Source organism: Pan paniscus, chromosome 11 (genome assembly GCF_029289425.2).
Source record: "Pan paniscus chromosome 11, NHGRI_mPanPan1-v2.0_pri, whole genome shotgun sequence".
Classification (NCBI taxonomy): domain Eukaryota; kingdom Metazoa; phylum Chordata; class Mammalia; order Primates; family Hominidae; genus Pan; species Pan paniscus.
In genome coordinates this window covers 122406565-122427482 of record NC_073260.2, presented here as the reverse complement: position 1 = coordinate 122427482, position 20918 = coordinate 122406565, and the positions used below count along the sequence as shown (strand labels likewise).

General features: G+C 41.0%; 1 protein-coding gene and 1 non-coding gene across 15 annotated transcripts in view; one reads left to right on the top strand and one right to left on the bottom strand.

The window, feature by feature from the left end:
* The window catches only part of SMARCA2 (SWI/SNF related, matrix associated, actin dependent regulator of chromatin, subfamily a, member 2), a 179626-nt gene that overhangs the window by 146637 nt on the left and 12071 nt on the right, over positions 1 to 20918 (top strand). For 7 of the 14 annotated variants that reach the window (XM_063594037.1, XM_034967063.3, XM_034967067.3 and 4 more), the window contains exons 28-29: positions 1084 to 1301; positions 9816 to 9869. In XM_063594037.1, coding sequence (XP_063450107.1) covers positions 1084 to 1301; positions 9816 to 9869 — 272 coding nt within the window. The remainder of the gene's footprint in view (positions 1 to 1083; positions 1302 to 9815; positions 9870 to 20918) is intronic. The other 7 variants (XM_063594038.1, XM_057298775.2, XM_034967070.4 and 4 more) reach the window with 1 other exon arrangement.
* Positions 2161 to 2351, bottom strand: LOC112440930 (U2 spliceosomal RNA). Its single transcript, XR_003028915.1, has one exon. It is a non-coding gene; the product is annotated as a U2 spliceosomal RNA (small nuclear RNA).

Here is a 20918-nt window from a genome sequence, read left to right as displayed (position 1 = left end):
GTGCTGTGGAGAAATGAAGGTAATTGCCTTATGATTAGAGCTCTTTCAGCTACGAGAAAGGATTGATTATCATTTGCATACTGGAGGCAATATTGAGAGGCAGGAGGAACAAATAACAACATTAGTTATTTTGTGTGAGAGAGCAATCTCAAAATGTAATTTAAAGATCTTTTTTTTAGAAAATTTCTTTTCTATGTTCAAATTTTATGTTCTTTTTTTTTCTTTCTTTGCAGTATTTTTCCCCTTTATTTTTCTTCTTTTGAGTTTTGAGATTTACCAGGAAAAAAAGAAAGTTTAAACTTCTGGGTCTGTCACATGGATCTTTTAGCCCTTTATGAACAGGTTTCTTTTATACCTGGTTGTTTTTATAGCTATTTTATTATCTCTCTGCATTAGTGCTGCTGGCTCTGGTTTAAAGCAAGCGTTTGCAGGTAATTGGAAAAAAGTGTTTATTGTTTGTGAGTGTGTGTGTTCTTTATCGAATGATTTAAGTGCGTTTACCAAGGAATGTGGCTTTGTACTTTCCCGTTTCCTTGTTTACTAATTGCCACGTTAGAACAAAAATCTAGATGGAATTTTGATTTATATTGTTAATCATGAATAAATTGATGCAAAACCTGAAGAAAAGGTCAAAGCTTATATGATCGTGTGGATGTATTCTTAGAGATTTTTTTTTCATAACCCACCCCTCGTTTTGTTTACCTTTTCCTTCCCTTACAGTAATGAGAAAATTAGGGTCTTGTTCTTAAACTGAGCTAAAATTTCATCTGGATTCAGTTATCATCAAACACTTGAATTTATAGATCTTTTAATATTTGTCATATTCTTCTTTACTGTGAGTGTTTTGGGCCTTCAGTGTGTTTTGCTCATGAAACAGACTTGAGTTAAAGATGCATTTATCCAATATGGTGGCATTCCTTTTTTCTGCTTCCTCCACTGATTACTGTTAACTTTTACTTTTTTTTGGTTAATTTCTTTCATTTTATTCTAATTGTTGGAGCTATATATATAAATATACACATACTTTTTTTGTCTTGGTTATTTTCTTGTCTTGAATTTTTCTCCTTTGTTTCCAATGAACAGGCCATTGAAGACGGCAATTTGGAGGAAATGGAAGAGGAAGTGCGGCTCAAGAAGCGAAAAAGACGAAGAAATGTGGACAAAGATCCTGCAAAAGAAGATGTGGAAAAAGCTAAGAAGAGAAGAGGCCGCCCTCCCGCCGAGAAACTGTCACCAAATCCCCCCAAACTGACAAAGCAGATGAACGCTATCATCGATACTGTGATAAACTACAAAGACAGGTGAGTGTTTGGTTCCTTCACCTTGATCGTCTCTCACCAAGACGCTGAGTGGCGCTCCGTGAGGAGCAGGAGTTGTTAAGTTGTGCACTTAGGTTTTATTAAGGTTCTTTGTAGTTTGTGTTTTATGGCTTTCTCTCTTTGTACCTGTTTAAAACGGCCACTGTTGCTATTTTGTATGATGTTTCATCAGGTATTATTTAAGATAGTTGAAAATTTAGTTTAGATTACAAAATTTTTAAAATATCTCAATTAGAAAAGGATTCTTAAGGACCTCTGAAATACCATCTGAAAATGAAGATATTTCAGATGAAAGGGATTGGAATGATGGAGTAATATTATTTTTTTTAATTGAATTGTTAGAGAAAGAAGAATCCTAATATATTTAAGGTAAATATTTCATGTTAAGACTGTTTAAAGCAAAATAGATGCTTCATAGTAAATACAGTTTCTTCTTTCCTTCCAACACTTGAATTTCTGAGCGCTTGAATTATCTCTTTCTTCCTAATACCACATAGCATGGTCTTTCAGCAAATTTACCTTTTTTATGGGATTTTTGGATACAGACTTTGAGAAAGCTGTGTGGGACACTCCTCCCAGGCCATTTTAAACAATGAATAATTATTTGAAAACCAAAGACACTGTAGGGTGTCAGTCAGATCCATACAGTAGATGAACTAGTTAGGCTACGTTTTGGTTGGTTGACTTGGTTTCCACTTTATTATCACGTGGTAATGTTTTTATTTGAAGATGGCTTCTCGTTTCAGTTGAAAAATTGACAGGAAACAGACATTTTCACTCTCTCAGTTGCATAGTGGTATTAATCAGTTTTAAATTACCAACTGAAAAAAATTTTTTCTTAAGGAGGTGCATCATTCCTGGAGGTACTGCAGTACCAGGTCGATGTGTGGAGTGGATGAAGCAAGCTCCTGTTCTAGCTCCCTGCTTCCAAAATCCACTTAACATATTGTCCTCGGATAGAGGAGGAATCAGATATTAAGCATGTAACAACAGATACTACACTTGGTCTTAGCCAAAAGGCTGAGAAGCAGTTAGTTACCAGAAATGTTTGACATTAACTAGTGTTGCTCTGTGCACCTGTAAGTGTTTCACATGAATAACTACATTGTGTTTTTAGTTTTTCATTATGGCTTTGCTGAATACATCATAGCAGGAAGGAAAAATTATTATAAAAATTAAGTGGTATAAAAAGCAAGAAACTTTCCACCATGGGGTTTTGCTGTTAAGCCTTTCTTATCTGCAAGGAGTTTTCAGAAATGGGGAAAGAGGAGTAGGTGGAGATGTTTGTGAAAAGGCCAGAATTTCTTGCTCCATTTTGCCCACCAGGTCTCTCAGATTTTGTGCTGTTTTCCTTTTTTCAAAAAATAAATTAAGTTCATCCCCTTTAAGGCTTCTGAAGTGGCCAGAAGGGCAACCCCATTCTCTTGGGTTTGGACCAACGGTTCATTAATGAAGGGGAAAGACAGCAATCCAGGAAGGAAATCTTGACCACAAGTCCATGCTTTGTCCAGAGTGAACATGAAAACTTCCTTGTAAACCATGAATCAGTAACTCTTACGTTTTTATTCACCCCCTAGCTCCCCTTGTATATTTGCCATAGAAAGGGACAGTATTCTAGAAGCCAGCTTGGATTATTATGCCTTATTTTCTCAGTCCCTGGCTTAAAACAAAATATTACTAAGTAGAGAGCATCACTCTGGATATACATCAAACTTTTTTGCCTTTGTTTCAGGAGAGTGTAACATCTGTTTCTCTGACCAGATGGGCTGTGATGTGTGACAGGCATTTTGTTCATTACTTGCTGAGTGAGTCAAGGGCTGTTATAACACTGAGAAGGGCCAGGAAAGTCCTTGGAGGTTGAGAAGCTAGGCCTTTCATTCTAAGATGATGGCTGTGTCTTTCTCTAGTGACATAAAAGAAGTCACCAACAGGTGGATGACATACTGCCAACAGATTCATTTGGTTTTATGTTTTTTTTTGAGGGGTGGGGGTCAGCAAATACATAAACCTGGAGAGATTTCTTGCAAAAATTTCCCTCCCATCCCCCACCCTTTTGAAAAACCAGAAACTCTGGCAGCACTTTGCCCAGCTCTCCCTAAGGTAGCAATCAGTAGGCATGAAGAAGTGGCCATCCTTTCATTGGCAGCATCGTGCTCTAGGTTGTCACAATCCCCGTCACTCTCTGTCATCTCTTCAGTATGGAGTGGGTCGCCATTTACCGTCATGCTTTTTACGCCCGACTCAATTCATTCATTTGTATTACCTGCTGGCTCCATAGCCTTTGAGTTTATGACTTCCTGGTACACATGGCTGTGGGCTGACCACTTTCCTAGAAACCATCCAGAAATACAGATTGGTAGGAGATTATATGCCTTAAACCTCAGCTAAGCATTGCATAGTGGTTTAGAGTACAGACTCTTGTCTTGATTTAACCACCTGCATTTGAATCCTGACTCTGACATTCACCAGCTATGGGACAGTGGAGTAATTTACTTAATCTCCCTGAGCCTCAGTTTCCCCATCCCAGAATCCCAGAAATGGGATTCATTACTGCGCCTGCCTCTAGAGTCCTTATGTGTCATCAGGGATTTAATGTAACTCAGGTTCTCTGAACAGTTTCATTATTAATAATCAGCCTTTCAGACTTTGAGGCTAATCAGGTAGGTGAATGGACCTCTGAGCACCAGAAAGAAGGTGTCCTTGCTGATGCTGATTTCCATGGTTTTGTTTCTAGAAACAGAAAATGCAGTTTCAGTGGTACTGTTTATTGAGTATGTCTTTAGTTGTACTGTAGGTAAAGGGTATTTGAATATTTCAGCATGCAGATATTGAGTAGCTTTTTCTTTTTAACTTTTCCTTGTTTTATTTGCTTACTTACTTTTCCTTAAAAAGTGTCCTGGTAAGACACATTCTATTAGCTCCCACATTGAGATGCTTTCTGGGGAGTATGTACTAAATTTCCCACCACTGAATGTTTCATATACATTTCATGTTGGTAATCCTCTAGAAAAAGCACTAACTATTTATATTTTGTATTTCTCTTTAACTTGGTACTCAAGTAGGAGGCACTCAAATTAGGAGAGCCTTAATTAGATACAGTATCATATTTTTGGTTGGTTTTAGAAAATGCTGCTGGGAGATGTACATTTCACTGTGTTGAGATTTTTGCACCATTAAAGTCAGTTATTTAAATAGTAACTCAACCCACCTGTGAAAGAAATACCTCCTTCCCATCACTTTGGTCAAATGTTAGGGCTCTGACAGTCATGTAGATTAACAGTATGTTAAATAAGAACAGCCATTTATATTTAACTGATATATAGGAAGAATTAATTAGCTCTCATGAGACAGTTGTTTAAAAGTTCATGCATGATTCTGGGGCAGATGTATCTTCATATTTTCATAAAGAACTAAGATCATTTATGTGTGTGTTCATTGCTTTTTAGTCAGTCATAGGACTTGTTTTTTAAAAAGGAGGGTGCTTCTAAAAATCTGACCCTTAAGAGCCAGATATTGTGTGATTCGTAAGTGTAAAATCCTTCTGCAGTAACTGCTATCTATTCAGAGGTAGTACTGGTCTGTTGCTACTGGCCCCCATCATTTTATTTGCACAAATAGAAAACTTTATATCAAGTAGTACTAGAAGGCTTTGTTTTGACTTGTTAAGCATGCTTTGTTTTCTGCTTATTTAGAAGCTTTTAAAAACTCATATTCTCAATTTATGTAATATTTAACCTAAGACTGTTCTTTGAGAAGGGATTCATCCTGTTTGCATTTGTACCCTTGAAAATTGCCCCTGGGATGAGATGTAGAGTTAGATGGTAAAGAGTATAGTCTGTGGAGCTATTCCAACTCTAGAGACATGGCTTTCGGTTACTTGGATCAAGAAGAGAGAGAGATTCCTAGAGACATTATTAACGTTGGAAGGGATGTTCAGCTCTGCCTGGCCCAACTTCCCACAATACAAGTAAGTCCCCTGTACCACCTCTGGCATGTGGTCATCCGCCTCCATGTGGACACTGCAGTGTGAGCTCCCTGCTTCAGAGTAGTTCTTGACACCAAAGGACAGTTCTAAACACATCACCGTTTCCTACATTAAAAGGGATGCAGCCATCTGACCCCTAGCTGTTTGTTCCACTTGGAACCTCAGAGAATAAATCTGCTCTCATTCTGAGAAATATCCTTTAAAATGTATCAACAAGCATATCTACCTCAGGACATTCTTCTTCAGGTAGGAACCCTTCACTTTGCTCTCTGAGTGATGCCTAGACATTGGCCACATTCCAGTCTCCTAGTGTCCCATTTAAAACATGGCGCCCAGAACGCCAATGGGGTATTCTGATCATTAATTACAGGGTGGTTAGCTTCCTTATTCTGGACACCAGAATTCTGTTAGCATAACTCAAGGGTGTGTTTACTTTTTCCAGCAACCTTGACACAGAGTTAACTAATTGAATATGTGACTTGTTGAAATAACCCCCACTCCCCACCCCAAAACACACATACACTGCTCTGATTTCACATGAATACTGCCAAGGTTAGCTTTCAGCTAAGCATAATTTTTTTGAACCTATACCTACTGATTGTATTCTTATCCCTGTGTAGTTCCAGCCTTACTACTTTTCACCCCATCATCCTTGCATGATGCTGTACCTCTAAATTTTTATCTACGTAAAAATTATGTTTACTATGTTTATGTATCTAAGTTTTTTCATCCAAAGATTTGATATAAGCTATTGCTTAGAAACTTAGACAAAGGACAGGTCTCTGTGACATACCCCTGAAAATCACTTCAGGTTGACATGAATATATTAACCAGTATTCCTTAAGGTTGGCTACCCATCAGTGAACTCATATAGCCATGCTCTCATGTCACCCACATTTATCCTTTCTCAGCATTATCAAGAAAGGCTAAAACCATGATACACCATGGCTAGCCTTTCCAATCTATCAACCTAGAAACCCTGCCGAAAAAGTGAAATGAAGTTAGCTTGCCATAGCTTTTTCTAAGAGACCTCCTGCTGGCACTTAATGATGCTATTTATCTTTTCTAAATAGCCCTGTGGCATCTGAATAATTTCTTCTAAATTTTTACCAAGGGTCAACATCAAGTGTAACAGTCTCAAATTTTCTTTCTCATATTGAAATTGGGACATTTGCTTATCTCTAGTGTTCTGATTCCATTTTTATGCTCTGTGATTTCCTAAATGTTATTAGCAGAAGCAATCTACATGCTTTTCCAGGATTTAATTAGTTTGCAACTGGACACTTGAACTTACTTGAAGTGGCTTGATATGGTCTTTCTATCAACTCTCTTATCAGGAGTTTTTGTTCACCATTTATTATGCCTTGCTTTTCAAATCTGAGCATTGTTCTCATTCCTGAAGAATCTGGAAACAGAAAGTGAGTAGGGTGTCATCACCTCCTCCCTCTCTATCAATTGCTCGAAGACAATTCTTTCCGAAGCAGTCCACAGGAAGACCAGCCCTGCTGTCTGTAAAAGGGTTTGGACATCAGGTCTAGCCTTGAAGATGGATGCAGCAAAGTGATGGAGGAGGCAGGAGATACCTGCCTGGTCAGTGCCTGGTCAGTCCAATTGGTGAACACAGCTCCGGTGCACAGAGGGGTGGCAGCCACATGGCTCCTGCCTCCCTGACACTCTTCAGTCTCTGCTGTCTTCCCCTAGCTGGGAATGTGTTCTTCTTGTCCCTAAATTTAATAAGCCTTTGTGGTATCTCTGGGAATTGTGGTAAGACTCAGCTTGTCCTGAATTTTTAGTTCTCACATTGGAGAAAATCATTCATTCTTTTTAGAAATATTTCCTTCATTGTTTGCTTATTTCCAGGACTGTACTCTTGAATATAATTATAGGGTAAAAAATTCCAGATACTTACCCCCACTAGCTCATCATGCAGTGGAAGAGATAGCTTTCCTATGGGATATTACTGAAGAGGTAGCTGGCCTGGGGAATTCAGGGAAGTAGGGGTCATATGAGCCCCATTATCTGAGGATACAATGACATTACCTGGTACTTATAATCAATTCAGGACATTATCATAATATTTACCTGGGAAAATGAGCTTTTTTCTTTTTTCTTTCTTTCTTTTTTTTTTTTGAGACAGTTTTGCTCTTGTTGCCCAGCTGGAGTGCAGTGGCAACATCTGCCTCCCGCGTTCAAGCAATTCTCCTGCGTCAGCCTCCAGAGTTGCTGGGATTATGGGTGTGCACCACCATGCCTTACTAATTTTGTATTTTTGGTAGAGACAGGGTTTTGCCATGTGGGTCAGGCTGGTCTCGAACTCCTGACCTCAGGTGATCTGCCTTTCTCAGCCTCCCAAAGTGCTGGGATTACAGGCGTGAGTCACCATGCCCGGCAAATGATCTGATATTTTATTACATTATAGCAGCTTTCCAAGAATTTGGTAAACTACAAACCTGTGGACTAATTGTACTTAATTCCTATACACACTGAAAAGTAATTTGCAGCATTTTTCTCATTTTGAGTAGGGCTGAAACTCTGTTGAAGGCCTACATATAATCAGCCCATTCTCCAGAAGGGCAGGGCTCTTATTTAAAAATATTGCCTTGTTCCAAGGCTTTCTCTGTCTCGGAAGTTCTTTATTTGAAGTGCGTTAGGTATTTACTGTGTCGAAGGCTTTCCCACACTGATTATCATCTCAAGGCTTCATCAAACCAATGGATCTTTACACTGGCATTCATACTGTCTTTCTAAAATAAGTTTTAGTAACAAACATTTTAAACCAAATCTATGTCATTGTGTAGTTATTATTTTTTGTTGCTTTGTTTTAGGGTTTTAAAAATTTGTATTTTTTTTTCCCCAAGCCAATCAGATGGCTGACCTGCATGGACTCCTTATCAGAATGATTTGAAATTATTCTGCTGGGATCTTTGGTTGTTCAGAACCCACTGAGTTGTAATCTGCGTCAGTCTTAGATGACAGAGCCATACCTAGCTTCTCTGAGTTAGTTACAATCTACTCTGTAAAGCGTTCTAAGGTAGTACTTGTTGTTTTCAGGTTTTCCTCCCGTCACTCGTGCACATTCGGAGATGACATGGTCTACTTAAGCTTCTGTGTCTCCTTGGTCAGCACCATCATTAGCCCAAGTTCCTAAAAGTGAAATAATAAACACTTTCCCAATTCTGTGCCTTATTGCTGACACTCAGAGTCCCCTCAACCTGCTCCTAATTGTCCCTACAAGACACCCGTTCATCTGCCTCCTCACACCGTGTCTTCCTGAGGCCCTTGCACTGCTGGCCTGGCCTGGCAAGCTGCAGGGTGGACTGCGTGCCCTGCCTCCAGTCTCTTCCTGTCCTGGCTTCTTTCTGAGGCATCTAACTTGTCATTTCATGTTGTAACTTTAGAGCTCTTCACAGCGGCCCGCTGCCTACCCGATGATGACCAGACTTCTTAGCGTAGGAGAATTGTTATCTTCCACAGTCTGAACCTTCGGATCTTCCCAACTTTTTTTTCCAATGCACCCCTCCCAGCTCTCCTTACATTTCAGACATTCCAAAGAATTCTGTATATTTTGAAGAGAGCACATGCGCTTCCACCCCTCTGTTGATTTGTTTATGGGTTTATGCTTTTCCTGCAACACCCCGACCCCCCACTGACTCTAAAGCACAATGGGGCAGTAACTCCGAGAAGGGATTTATACGTGGACAGGCATAGGCTGTGAATGCCAAAGGGTGCTGTCTACACCTGGAGGGAGATCTAGAGGGTATGGAGGGTCTTCCCAGGATCTGTGAAACCTGGCAGCTGCTTCCCTGCCACCACAAAAAGGGACACCAACCTAGCAGTTTCAAAAATCCTCAACTGAAGAGGCTTTTCTAGAGGCTTGTAGAAGTGCCCAAGACGCCAGGTGGTGGTTTATTTTCATTTCCCACTAAAGATCATGAATTCAGTGATCTATCGAAAAGGAATAGAGCTCTTGGAAGCAGAGCTGACTAGTTAGATGGTGTTCAGACCCAAATTGGCTGATGTTTGGAATACCTTCTTTGTGCAGGCTACTGTAAGAAAGCACTTTATCCTATTTAATTTTTATAACTTTCTGAGGTAAGTATTTCCCCCATTTTACAAATGAGGGGCTAAACTCAGATAGACTAGCACTACCTTCCCAAGATCACACGCACCTCTAGCCAGTGGCTGCCTGTCTTCCACCTTCTGGAACAGTGAATGGAACATGTATAGAGGGAACAGGGTAACAGGAATTTCTGTGTGTGATGGAAGTAGGAAAATCCCAGAAAGGTTAGGAAATCCACTTCCCCCACCATTTTTAGAGAACTATGTTATTTTTCCGAATGAGGTTCCAAACATAACCCCGTGTAATCTTCCTAACAAGGCAGGTTGGTGAGGAGACTGAGGCTTGGAGAGTAAAATGACTTAGGCCAGGTCACCCAGCCTAGGAAGAAGGATCCGGGCGGGGATGACAACCCAGGTCTTCTGACTCTAGTGTTCTTTCTACTCTACCGCAGGTGTAACGTGGAGAAGGTGCCCAGTAATTCTCAGTTGGAAATAGAAGGAAACAGGTCAGGATCTGTCTTGTATTCCCCTATCTCTAAATACAGGTATCCCTCATTACGTGAAACAGATTGAATCATAGGATCGGCCTTTGGAAGCAAATTTCTTCGGTCACCTCCTGATCACCCCTACTTGGAGTGCGGGATAGAGGCACAGATACTCTTAAACAGCTGTCATGGCTTCTGAAGTTGTTGGTGCTGTATTTTAATCTGGCTGTGTCAATTCTATACATGCACTCCTTACAAGGGTATTGGGATCTCCTGGAAAGCCCGCCCTAACTGCAGCATCTTGGAGATGGGTTTCTGTTGCTTCCCCCTCCCTTCCAGCGCAGCTTCTGTTGTGTGTTCCTTGGGCCTCTTTAACTCTGTGCTGTCTTGGTTTAGAAGCTTAATGCAAAGCACCTGTAGTGACTTGATCTCCTGCGAGACATGAAGAAGCGTGCATGTTCACGCTGTGTCTGCATTCCAGAGTTGATCATGGCATGCAGAGGGCAATTGCTGAGTTGTCTCTTGTTTGTGTGATGGGTTGGGTTTCAGGGTGTGACTCCTGGGCCTACCTGTTGTGTGTAGTCCCAAGCATCTAAAGCCAGTCTCTTTCAACCTCTGTGTGCCTTTGCTTCTGTTGGGTAGAAAGCAGAAATGCTTTTCTCCTAGAGATAGTGTGAATATTAGATGACATTGGTTGAGCTGGAGAGATGGATGTGCATGATACACCAAGGCTAGGAGCTCTTATTAATATAAGAGAGATAACATTTCTTTCTCCATTTCAGTCAACCTGTACTTAAAAAAAAAGTTGATAGAGTGCTTTACCATCCATATTTCAGTTTTTTCAGCTGACCCAATAACATCCTTTACAACATTTTTTCCACCAGCATAGGATCCAGTGTAGGACTGGAGAGAGAGAATTGAGGATGTATCGTGTACTTCAGAATGAACACAGATCACTGGTTGTGGTATTCTTCTTTATATAAGGAGATTAAAAACTAGCGGTGATTTATACTTATACTTATCCATTTTTGTGTGGAGATGCAACTGTCGGGCAAGATTGTCAATTTTTGATATTTCTTATTGCAGTCCAGTAAACAATGACTCATCCTGGAAACCAGGCACGTAAACTATAATGTCCATTGAGAAACGTCAGGAATTTTGTTCTGTATTTGCCATTATGAGAAAGAAGTCAGTCTGGATTCTGACTTGGAGATTGAAACAACAAATAGTTGACTTCATAAGTTTGGGCAGTTTAAATAATCAACCAACTTGGGTAAATATTTCCACCCCTAATACCTAGAAAGGAGGCCTTATGGCTAAATGGCATGATGGAAGCTAAATGCCCCGCCCAGGAAACAGGGACAGGCAGGAGCTCCTTTCCCTCTTTCCCCTCTTCCATCAAGATGGTCATGTGACCATGAAAAGTAGATCAGTAACTTTAAAGGCTATTTATTGCAAGTCCCCAGTGCCATGCCCAGGCTTTTTGAGGGGAGATGACATGACGGTATATGGTTAGGAACTAGATAAATTCATTTTCACCAAAGACACATTTAAACTGTAATTTCCAGAGACATAGCAATGGGCTTGGTGTTTGCTTCCTCAGGGCACTCTGGAGTCTGTCTTGTCCCTTGCTGTCTGTCACACACACTTCCTTTTCCCATAAGCCTGAGCTGACAACGTGGTGTTTGGAGATTGTATTATGATGAATTAACCCTTTCTTCAGAAGAGTTTTCAAAAAATCTTTGCTTCAGTGGTCAAAAGAGGCTCTTTGTAAGTACTGAAAATGGAAAAGAAAAATGAATTAAATGGAGTTATTTAAAGCACAATTGGAAAGAGCTATGTCAACAAATAATGCAAGTACCTGGTATGAATGACACATATACACAGGGCGGGATGGGAAGGGATGGGGCAGGAGTGGAGAGCGCTTCTAACTGGCTGTGAGCAGAGTGGGAGTTTCTCAAACAGACGGGTGAAGGGAGGATGGGTCGGGGGGCAGAGCTTGTGGTGGTGTGTGCGGGAATGGGGGATGCAGTCATGGAGGCTGGGAAAGACTACACCATCTCAGCGTGACCAGCTCATTGGAGACAAAGGAAGACTAGGACAGCCTGGATGAGGCTGGAGAAGCCTGAGAACAGATCCCGGAGGGCCTTGAACACCAAGCTGAGGAGGAATTTTGATGTACCCTTCTAGGAGTGGGGTCTTGAGGGCAACCTGTAGTCATCGCAGTCACTGTTAGGAGCACTGTTTCAAGGAGACCAACGGAGAGCACACCTGAGTTCTGGGCGTGAGCGTGCAGGGACCAGTGTGTGATGTCTGTCATGTGGGAGAGGGGAGGCGACACCCAGGGAGCCGACATCAGCCCTGCAGTGGAAAGTAGATAGCCAAGAGAGGATCATGGGGATACAGTGAGATTTGTGTTGGGAAATGTCACTGATAGTCTGTGAAGGATGGAGCGAAGGAGGCATATACATTAGGAGAATGTTGTCTGGTCGTGGAGGAAGATAGTCCTTCAAATAAGGAAGTGGCAGTAGGTAGGAAGACAAGGGAATACTCAGAGGTAGGATTGACAAGACTTAGGGGCAGTCTGGATGTGTAAGGAGAGGAGGAAGAGGAGGAGGAGGAAGAGAACTCACATAGCTCTTGAATCTCTGTCCTGAGTGATCAGTGAACAGCGGTGCCATTTACAGAAATGAAGGTGGCAGGAAAATTGGTGTGTGTGAAGGCACTTGTGTGTATGTGTGTGTGCACATGTGCATGTATGTAGTTACCTGGCCCTGCATACACCATCACAGGACAGCTGAACTCTCTACTTGGCCATTAGCAGCCCTTGATGTTGTGATTATGTTGTTAGTATTGACTGCTCTTTCAGGACCAGCCAACAGGCTCTTTTAGGCAAAATTTATTTTTAGTACCAGACATCTTGTATTACTTTAAATAAGAGCGAGAGGCTGTAATGATAGCTCTCAAGCCCAAGCACCTCTGCATTTAGTGGCTCTAATTTCATTATAGAGAAATTACCATGAAATAGCACTGTGACCAATTAGATACACTTTTAGGAAATTTTAGGTGTAGGTGAAGCACCTTTTTTCATTCATTCTCTGTTTCTGATAGTTTGGGCCCAGAATCAAGTGACAGTTTATCGTGTAGAGTAGCAGCCTCCTGAGGTCAGCGCCTCATGCATTGTCTGGTGCATGAGCATTTCATGATGCTTCCCAGAGTGAGTTCTTCCAACTCTAGCCTTGCTACTCCTTCTTGGAGATTTCCAGTACAGCCAGAGGCCCTGGGAAGTCTTGCTATAAAGTCAGCTGTTTAACTGCTTAACCCAGCATCTCCCAAACTTATTTGACCAAAGAACCCCCTTTTCACGGGACACTGTTACTAATCCATTAAGCTAGTGTTCTGTGGAGCACACTTTGGGAAATGCTGAATTAGAGCCCAAATATTACATTTAGTGCAGAGAGAATCTGCTCGGAGATGTGGACTCCAGTGCTTTATTTTGCCCTCATTACAAATATTGATACTTTAAATGTTTACTGAAACAGGCTGCTTTGACTCTTGGTGACTCGATACTTATTTATGGTGCTCAGCCAGTTATGCCCACGTACAGCAGGTGGGCAGCCCACAAATAAACTTAGTCCGTCTGTTTTCCGAGACACAGAATGCTTCCCCTTATCTTCCAGCATTAGCCTGGCCCTGAAGCCCCTCTTTCCAGGGTCTCTGCCTCTCAAGCTCCAGGCCAACACCAGCATAAAGGACCCGTCTCTGAAGGAAGGGAAGGAGGCTCAGCTGGAAATAACAAAATGGATTTTCTTACAGGGCTGACACACTGTTTTCCAAACCACTCTATAAACGTTTTGATTAAAAATGGATTGCTCTGAGAGATGGCAGTTATTTGGATATATATATATATGTCCTTGTATATTAATGGGGGAAAAAAATCTGTCTCATTCCTTTAGAATCACACCTGATATGTCTTCCTTGAGAATTTATTAAAACAGCCATTGTAGGAAAAAGCAGCACTCCGGTGCCTGCCACGACCCACCCATTTAACAAAGCAACGTGTGGGACTTGGGCACAGATGGAGAGGCATTTGATTTTGTCTGCAGAAGCTTTGTGCTTTTTAATTTGGTCGCAATTCAGCCAAAAGCTTTGAAGCATTTTACCATTAAGAAATGGGGAAGCAAAGGCCAGGCACAGTGGCTCACACCTGTAATTCCCAGCACTTTGGGAGGCCGAGGCAAGCGGATTGCTTCAGCTCAGGAGTCCGAGACCACCCTAGGCAAGATGACGGAACCCTGTCTCCACAAAAATGCAAAAATTAGCTGGGTGTGGTGGCATACTCCAGCAGTCCCGGCTACTTAGGAGGCTGAGATGGGAGGATCGCTTGAGCCTGGGAGGTCGAGGCTGCAGTGAGCCCTGATCGTGCTACTGCAGTCCAGCCTGGGGGACAGAGTGAGACCCTCTCTCAAAAAAAAAAAAAAAAAAAAAGGAAATGGAGAGGCAGGAAAGGATCATAGGACATGATAGAAGGGAACGTGGGTTCTTACATTTTGAAAGACAGGGACGCCTTGAGTCATGAGCGCGTGTAACGTCTACAAGGTGGGGTGGGAAAAACTAGAAATGGCTGGCTAAGGAAGCTGCAGGTCATCCAGTGTCTGTCTGTCATCACAGTTAGTCAGATGGGCAGTGGAGTTCTGTACCTGCACCCACTATTATGAAACGTCAAGTGAGAAAGAGGGTAGAAAAGTAGCCATCCTAAGACGGTATTTCCAAAAGCTGAGTGATAGCTGACAAATCTCAAAAACATTTTTTCAAAATGCTTGTCCCCCCTACCCCCGACAATACACACACAAAAACACTCTCTGGATCTTATGTCCTGTTTCAAGCACCTTTGCTTTGTAGTAATAAATGCAATGGGAGAATCCTGAAGAAATGCATAGAAACTGAACAGAAGATTCTGATGGTTGCAACATATAACATATTAAAACTTTTGTGTAATAATTGTATTCTTCTATTTGTTTGGCTTCATGTGATAGTTAAATAGTGCCGGTTGGTAAAACGTGCTGTTTATGGTGATAAAAATAAAGGTTGGTCCTATGATCCTTAAACATCATTTCTTTGGAAAAATAAAATTAGACATTTGACTTATGGCATGTTTTCAATGAAGGTAACCCAATTAAAGTGTTTGTTGGGACCTACTTTATTTATGGATAAAATGGTTCTAAATTATATTCAATCATAAATCTTCATTTTGGTGAATAAGAATACATTATTATTTTTCATTATGCTTTGGCATATCTCCTTCTGGTCGTTTTTCAATGCGTTTTTAAAATCCTTGTTGAGGTTGAAGTTGTACTGCACTACAATTTGATATCGTCTGTTTTTTGGGGGTTTTTTGTTTGTTTTTTGAGATGAAGTTTCGCTCTTGTTGCCCAAGCTGGAGTGCAAATGGCACAATCTCGGCTCTCTGCAACGTCCGCCTCCTGGGGTCAAGTGATTCTCCTGCCTCAGCCTCCTGAGTAGCTGGGATTATAGCCATGCGCCACCATACTCGGCTAATTTTTAAATTTTTGGTAAAGATGAGGTTTCTCCATGTTGGTCAGGCTGGTCTTGAACTCCTGACCTCAGGTGATCCACCTGCCTCGGCCTCCCAAAGTGCTGGGATTACAGGCGTGAGCCACCGCGCCCGGCCTGTTGTTTTTTTTTTTTTTTTTTTATAATGACGTAACAAGCATTTTTTTCTTTAAAATACATAATTTTAGACTCTCTTGCATTCTATTTCTTGTTCTTTCCACAACTGTTAAACGTTTTGGCTGCTTTGAGTTATTTATTTTAAGTAATCCTGTCATGAACATCTTGATGATTATCTGTTTCAGCCCAGAGTAGATTAACAAAAGTAAAATCATGCATCAGAGTGTGATTGTTTTTAAGACTCTAGACAAAGTCTTGGTGCCTTTCTTATTGAGCTGAGTGAACCCTTTTCAGTCTCCTAACAGGGAACTTTGTTTGTCTTGGTAACTCAGGGACATTATTTATCTATAGTCCTTTATGACTGTTAGGGTGATTTTTTTGGTGGTGTTGAGACAAAGCCAGCTCTGTTGACCAGGCTGGACTGCAGGGGCATGATCTCAGCTTGCTGCAACCTCTGCCTCCTGGGCTCAAGCAATCCTCCCACCTCAGCCTCCCAAGTAGCTTGGGCCTACAGGCACATGCCACCACGCCTGGCTAAGTTTTGTATTTTTTTTTTTGTAGAGTTGAGGTTTCTCCATGTTGTCTGTGCTGGTCTTGAATTCGTGAGCTCAAGTGATCAGCCTGCTTCAGCCTCCCATAGTGCGGGGATTGCAGGTGTGAGCCACTGTGCCCCAACATTGGGGTGATTTTAACAGCTACTAATTCCATGACCAAAACAAGTCTACTCCCATCCCACCCTGTTTTGCTCTTGCTTCAAGGGTCTAGGTGATTATATTTCCAAACTTGTTAGGAATTATCACCAATCAATACTCAATAAGGCTGAGAGGAGAGATCTCAGTAGCAGATATGGAGTGCAGATGCTTGTAACACCTGCTTCATGACTGGCTCAGGTTTCTGCAGGCTCTCTTGATAAGGAGGGGCACTAATGTGGTCTAGTAAGTTCTTCAGTGATTGATATTAAACTTCATAGGAACCTGAACCTGAAAAGCAGCAGCACACTTCACCTACTGCCCTGCAGTGTTGACCCAATTTTTAAAGTTTTCTTTCCAAACGATTTTGCTATGTTTGATTCCTTTAGGATTGTGATAGCTTTTCTGTAAAATCCTTCCAACCTCAAGTGAGTATTCTAAATCATGACGTCATTTTCTAATTGAAGTAAGATAGTCACATTTTTACCCTTATTAATATAAACAATTTATTTCAGCTATGGTTAAGATTTCTTTCTCAGCAGTATCTATTAGGTATTCTGGTCAACAGATCAGCTTGAGCAGGTAAAAAAGAAAAACCATAAAACAAAAGACCCTCACTAATTATCAATTTTCGCCTGGTCCTGGGGAAAAAAATCATTAAAAGACATAACCAGTATTCTAGAAGTAGATTTCTTTTTTTTTGAAACTGACTTTCGCTCTCGTTGCCCAGGCTGGAGTGCAGTGGCGCGATCTCAGCTCACCACAACCTCTGCCTCCTGGGTTCAAGCACTTCTCTTGCCTCAGCCTCCCTAGTAGCCGGGATTACAGGCATGCGCCACCACGCACAGCTAATTTTGTGTTTTTAGTAGAGAGGGGGTTTCTCCATGTTGGTCAGGCTGGTCTCGAACTCCTGACCTCAGGTGATCCGCCCGCCTCTGCCTCCCAAAGTGTTGGGATTACAGGCATGAGCCACCATGCCCGGCCAGAAGTAGATTTCTTAACTAGCATATCAGCCTTCAGCGTGTCTCTAAGCTTAAAATATAATCAAAGCTAAAGCTGACATTTATGTAAAGTTTATAATGTATGCAGTCACCAGTTTAGAGTCATAGTATAGATGTGGAATTATACTTTTGGTTTGTGGAGGTAATGAGGAAAAAAAAAAAAAAAACGGTTCCCAGATGAAGCATAACAAATTAAATCTCAGTAGCGTGTGTATATAAGCCATGCATGCAGGAGTTCAAACTACCACTTGCACAGTGGTATGTGGCTCTTTTCCATCTCGTACTCTATGGTCTCATGGCCACGTCGCGGTGTCTTTTCACTTCCATGAAGAGGAGAGGTTCTTGTCCACCAACACCTGTGAACTGTAAGACCAGTGAGTGCCTTTAAACTTGTATTTCAAGTTGTACCCCTCCCCCCACTTACCCCATGTCTCATCAGAGCCATACTTTCTAGCCTGAGGTAGATCATTATGTAAAATCCATCCGATGTCACAGGCCATCAGTGGTCTTGGGGAGGGGGTCTCATTTTTGTCTGGGAAGTAGTGTACTTTCCAAGTAGCAATTTATATTTAGGCCTTAAATTGTGTAAAATGACATAATGGAAAACACCTTGGGATAGGATAAGCATTTCAACAGAAACAGAACACCTTCTGTAAACAACATTGTACAATTAGACTATTGTTCTGTACTGAAAAAGGAAAAAAGCAACTTTCTGGCGGGGGGCAGGGTGGTGCATAGAAAACCACCACATTTCAAAAGGTGTATTAAAAAAAAGCCCTCGCTCCGCTCAAATTAGAGAAAGAAATGACAAGAATTCAAAACTGTCAGGCTGCTTCACTTCCTTTTTTGTTTGTTTACTTTTTTTTTAACCTGTAATTTAGGAAAAAAAATAAATTACTCCAGCAAGTGTTCGTGCTACCTCAATGTATTCTATAGGTAACGTGGAAGCTAGGTACTGCCCAGGACCTCCTGGCTTTGTCTGCCGAAGCTGGCCATCCAATCCCTTGCTCTGGGAGGGAGGGGGACGAGTTTGATGTCTGTAAGAGAACCCCACCCTGTAGGGAGGAGAGAAACAATAACACACATGGAAGAATTAGGTTCTGAGCAATGAGGGGACTGAGAGTAAGTGTAGTTGATATTTAGGAGAATTTCCTCCATTTTTATGGACAATGGGTTCTTGGTCCTGGATGGATAAAGAAATACTTGGAGAGGGGAAAAAACCACAGAGACCTTTCCAGCTATGGAGTGAGAGATAGGTCAGGCCTGGAGACCTGGAATGGGTCATAAAGAGGGGATTGCCCATGAAGGTTGGGGGTACACAGTAGAGACTCTCCTGACTAGAAGAGAAGGGTGTTGGTGGTACCAGTTGGGTTTTTAGAGAATGAGGACATATCCTGGAGGGCTTTGGAAGCCAGACTCTGAGATATTTCAGTGATGCTGGAAACAACATATCCCAAGAAATCTTCCATAGGTAACTTCCAGGTCCTGCTTTTGCCTTTGTCCTTTATTCTTAGGAGAGGAAAAAAGAAAGTGGGATAGGTATATTAAGTCCAGTGAGCCTTTATTTTTTAAACAGAATAAATGTGTTTATTTCTCATTTTGCAGTATTGGCCCCAAGTCTCAGAGCATTCAGCTCTCTTCTTTATGAGCATAGAGAACTCTGGACTTGTCTCCTTATGGGATTTAGAATTTTTAGGGTCTTACTGAAGACAGAGAGGTCATACCTAGATTGTTTTAGCCTTACCCCTTAGAGCTTTGTTGCACTATTGGTCACAAACTGCTTATTTCTTATTTCACCAGTAGCACAGTTAAAATTAAGAGTATGTCCATCACAGGTGTACAGAGATGTGCCTGTAATCCATCAATAGAAAAATGACACCATCTGTTGGCAGTGTAGAAGATGACACCATGAAGATGTGTCACTGCGGGAGGGTCAGGTGTTAAATCCGCGATTACAGAGAGGTCTGACTTTTGGGTTGCCGCTAGGTGATAAAGAATGCTAAGTTTAAGCAAGTTGCTCTCTACAAATTACTCTCATTGCATTTCGTAGGCACCTTTTCAAACAGATAAAATGTTTGGGTGTATAAATCTCTGAATGGTAGGAAAAGAACAGACCAGAAATGGTGGCCCTGTGTTGAAGGTGATGGTAAATAAAATAGTTCTTGTCATACACTATGTGGCATAAGTTAGGGAAGTACGGACTCATTTCTCGAAGAGACGTGAGGGGTAGGGGTGGTTGAGAGGGTGAGAGAACACCTTGCTTCTTGCTACAGTGATCCAAAAATCCAATTCCTGAGTAAAATGCAGTCTTCTTAAACCTCTTGTGTTCACCCCTGATTTTCGTATTCGTGAGGCCCGTATGTGCATTAAAAAAATAAAACAAAAACGATGACCCAGTGTAGCAGAAAAACTAGCCCATCTCTTTGACAGAGGATTTTCGGTTAATTTATGCAGGCCTCTTTGCACTTCAGCATTTTTTCCACTGGTTGCCAAGCAACTGTTTGAGTTACTGCGCATGCCTTTTTTATGATAACTGTCATTATGATTACTTTTTAATTATACAACTGGGACTGTGGATTAAAACAGCATATTGTCACTCATGCTTTGCCACTGCCTTCTAGTATTCTCACAAGCTCCTAGAATCACCTTCTGAAATTTTTATGGCAGCGATTTATGATTAATTTTTGATATTTCTGGCTTCACAAAGGAAGTAGAGATGGCATCATAAGGGGAGTGAGACTTTTGTGAAAAATGACTGTATCACACACCACAAGCTGTTACTGATCTGAGTAGACCAAATCAGATATTAGGATCTTGAACCTAAATTGTGAATTTCTTTGTGCCTTTAACCACGTCTGCTTCCAACAGTAAGTGATGTTAAAAGCTCATATGCTTTGTAGCCTGTGTTTGAAAATTACAAAAATGCTAAGCATTTGTTGCTATTAAACCTGCTTTCAAATAAACCTACCATGAATTTGGGGGAGGGTACGGCACTAATCCCAGAAATGTGAAGCATCCACACTTAAACTTGTGAAACATGTTCTTCTTTCACCCAAATTGCTTTACACACACACAATGGCAGTTAGTTAGGCAAGATGAAGGGGTTCCTCTGGCAAGGAATAATAAAGGTATGTGTGGTTTACAGTATGGAAAATACCCTAAAGGAATAAGACCAAGAAAATAGTCAGCCAGTAGGTACGTACGAAGGCTTTTCACTTGAGTTTCCAGAGTATATTCTAACATATTATTTTGAGTTACTTTCTAAATACAATGTGAATTTGAAAACAAAGGAGTATGGAAATAAAATGTTTAAATATGTATATTTTTATATATATGTATGTGTATATATATACATATATATTTACCAATTCATTTAAAAATGAAATTTTTAGCTAACAAGGATATTTTAAATATTTCTATCAAAATAAAGAGATATATTTGCTCTGAAAGGGAAATCCACAGTGTATTTCCCATATCGTATGTGTGACAGAAGTGGGGACCAAATTGTATTTTACTGTGATTTTAAAATTATCACAAGGGACATTAATCTCCAGTAGAGTTGTGGGATTTTTCCTGACTTAAAAAGCTCCATATCTATATGCGTGGAATATAATTTACTTTGTTGGCATTTTCTGAAATAAATAAAAATAAAACCTTTCCTCAGTAATGTTTGATGTGGCTTGTTTTTG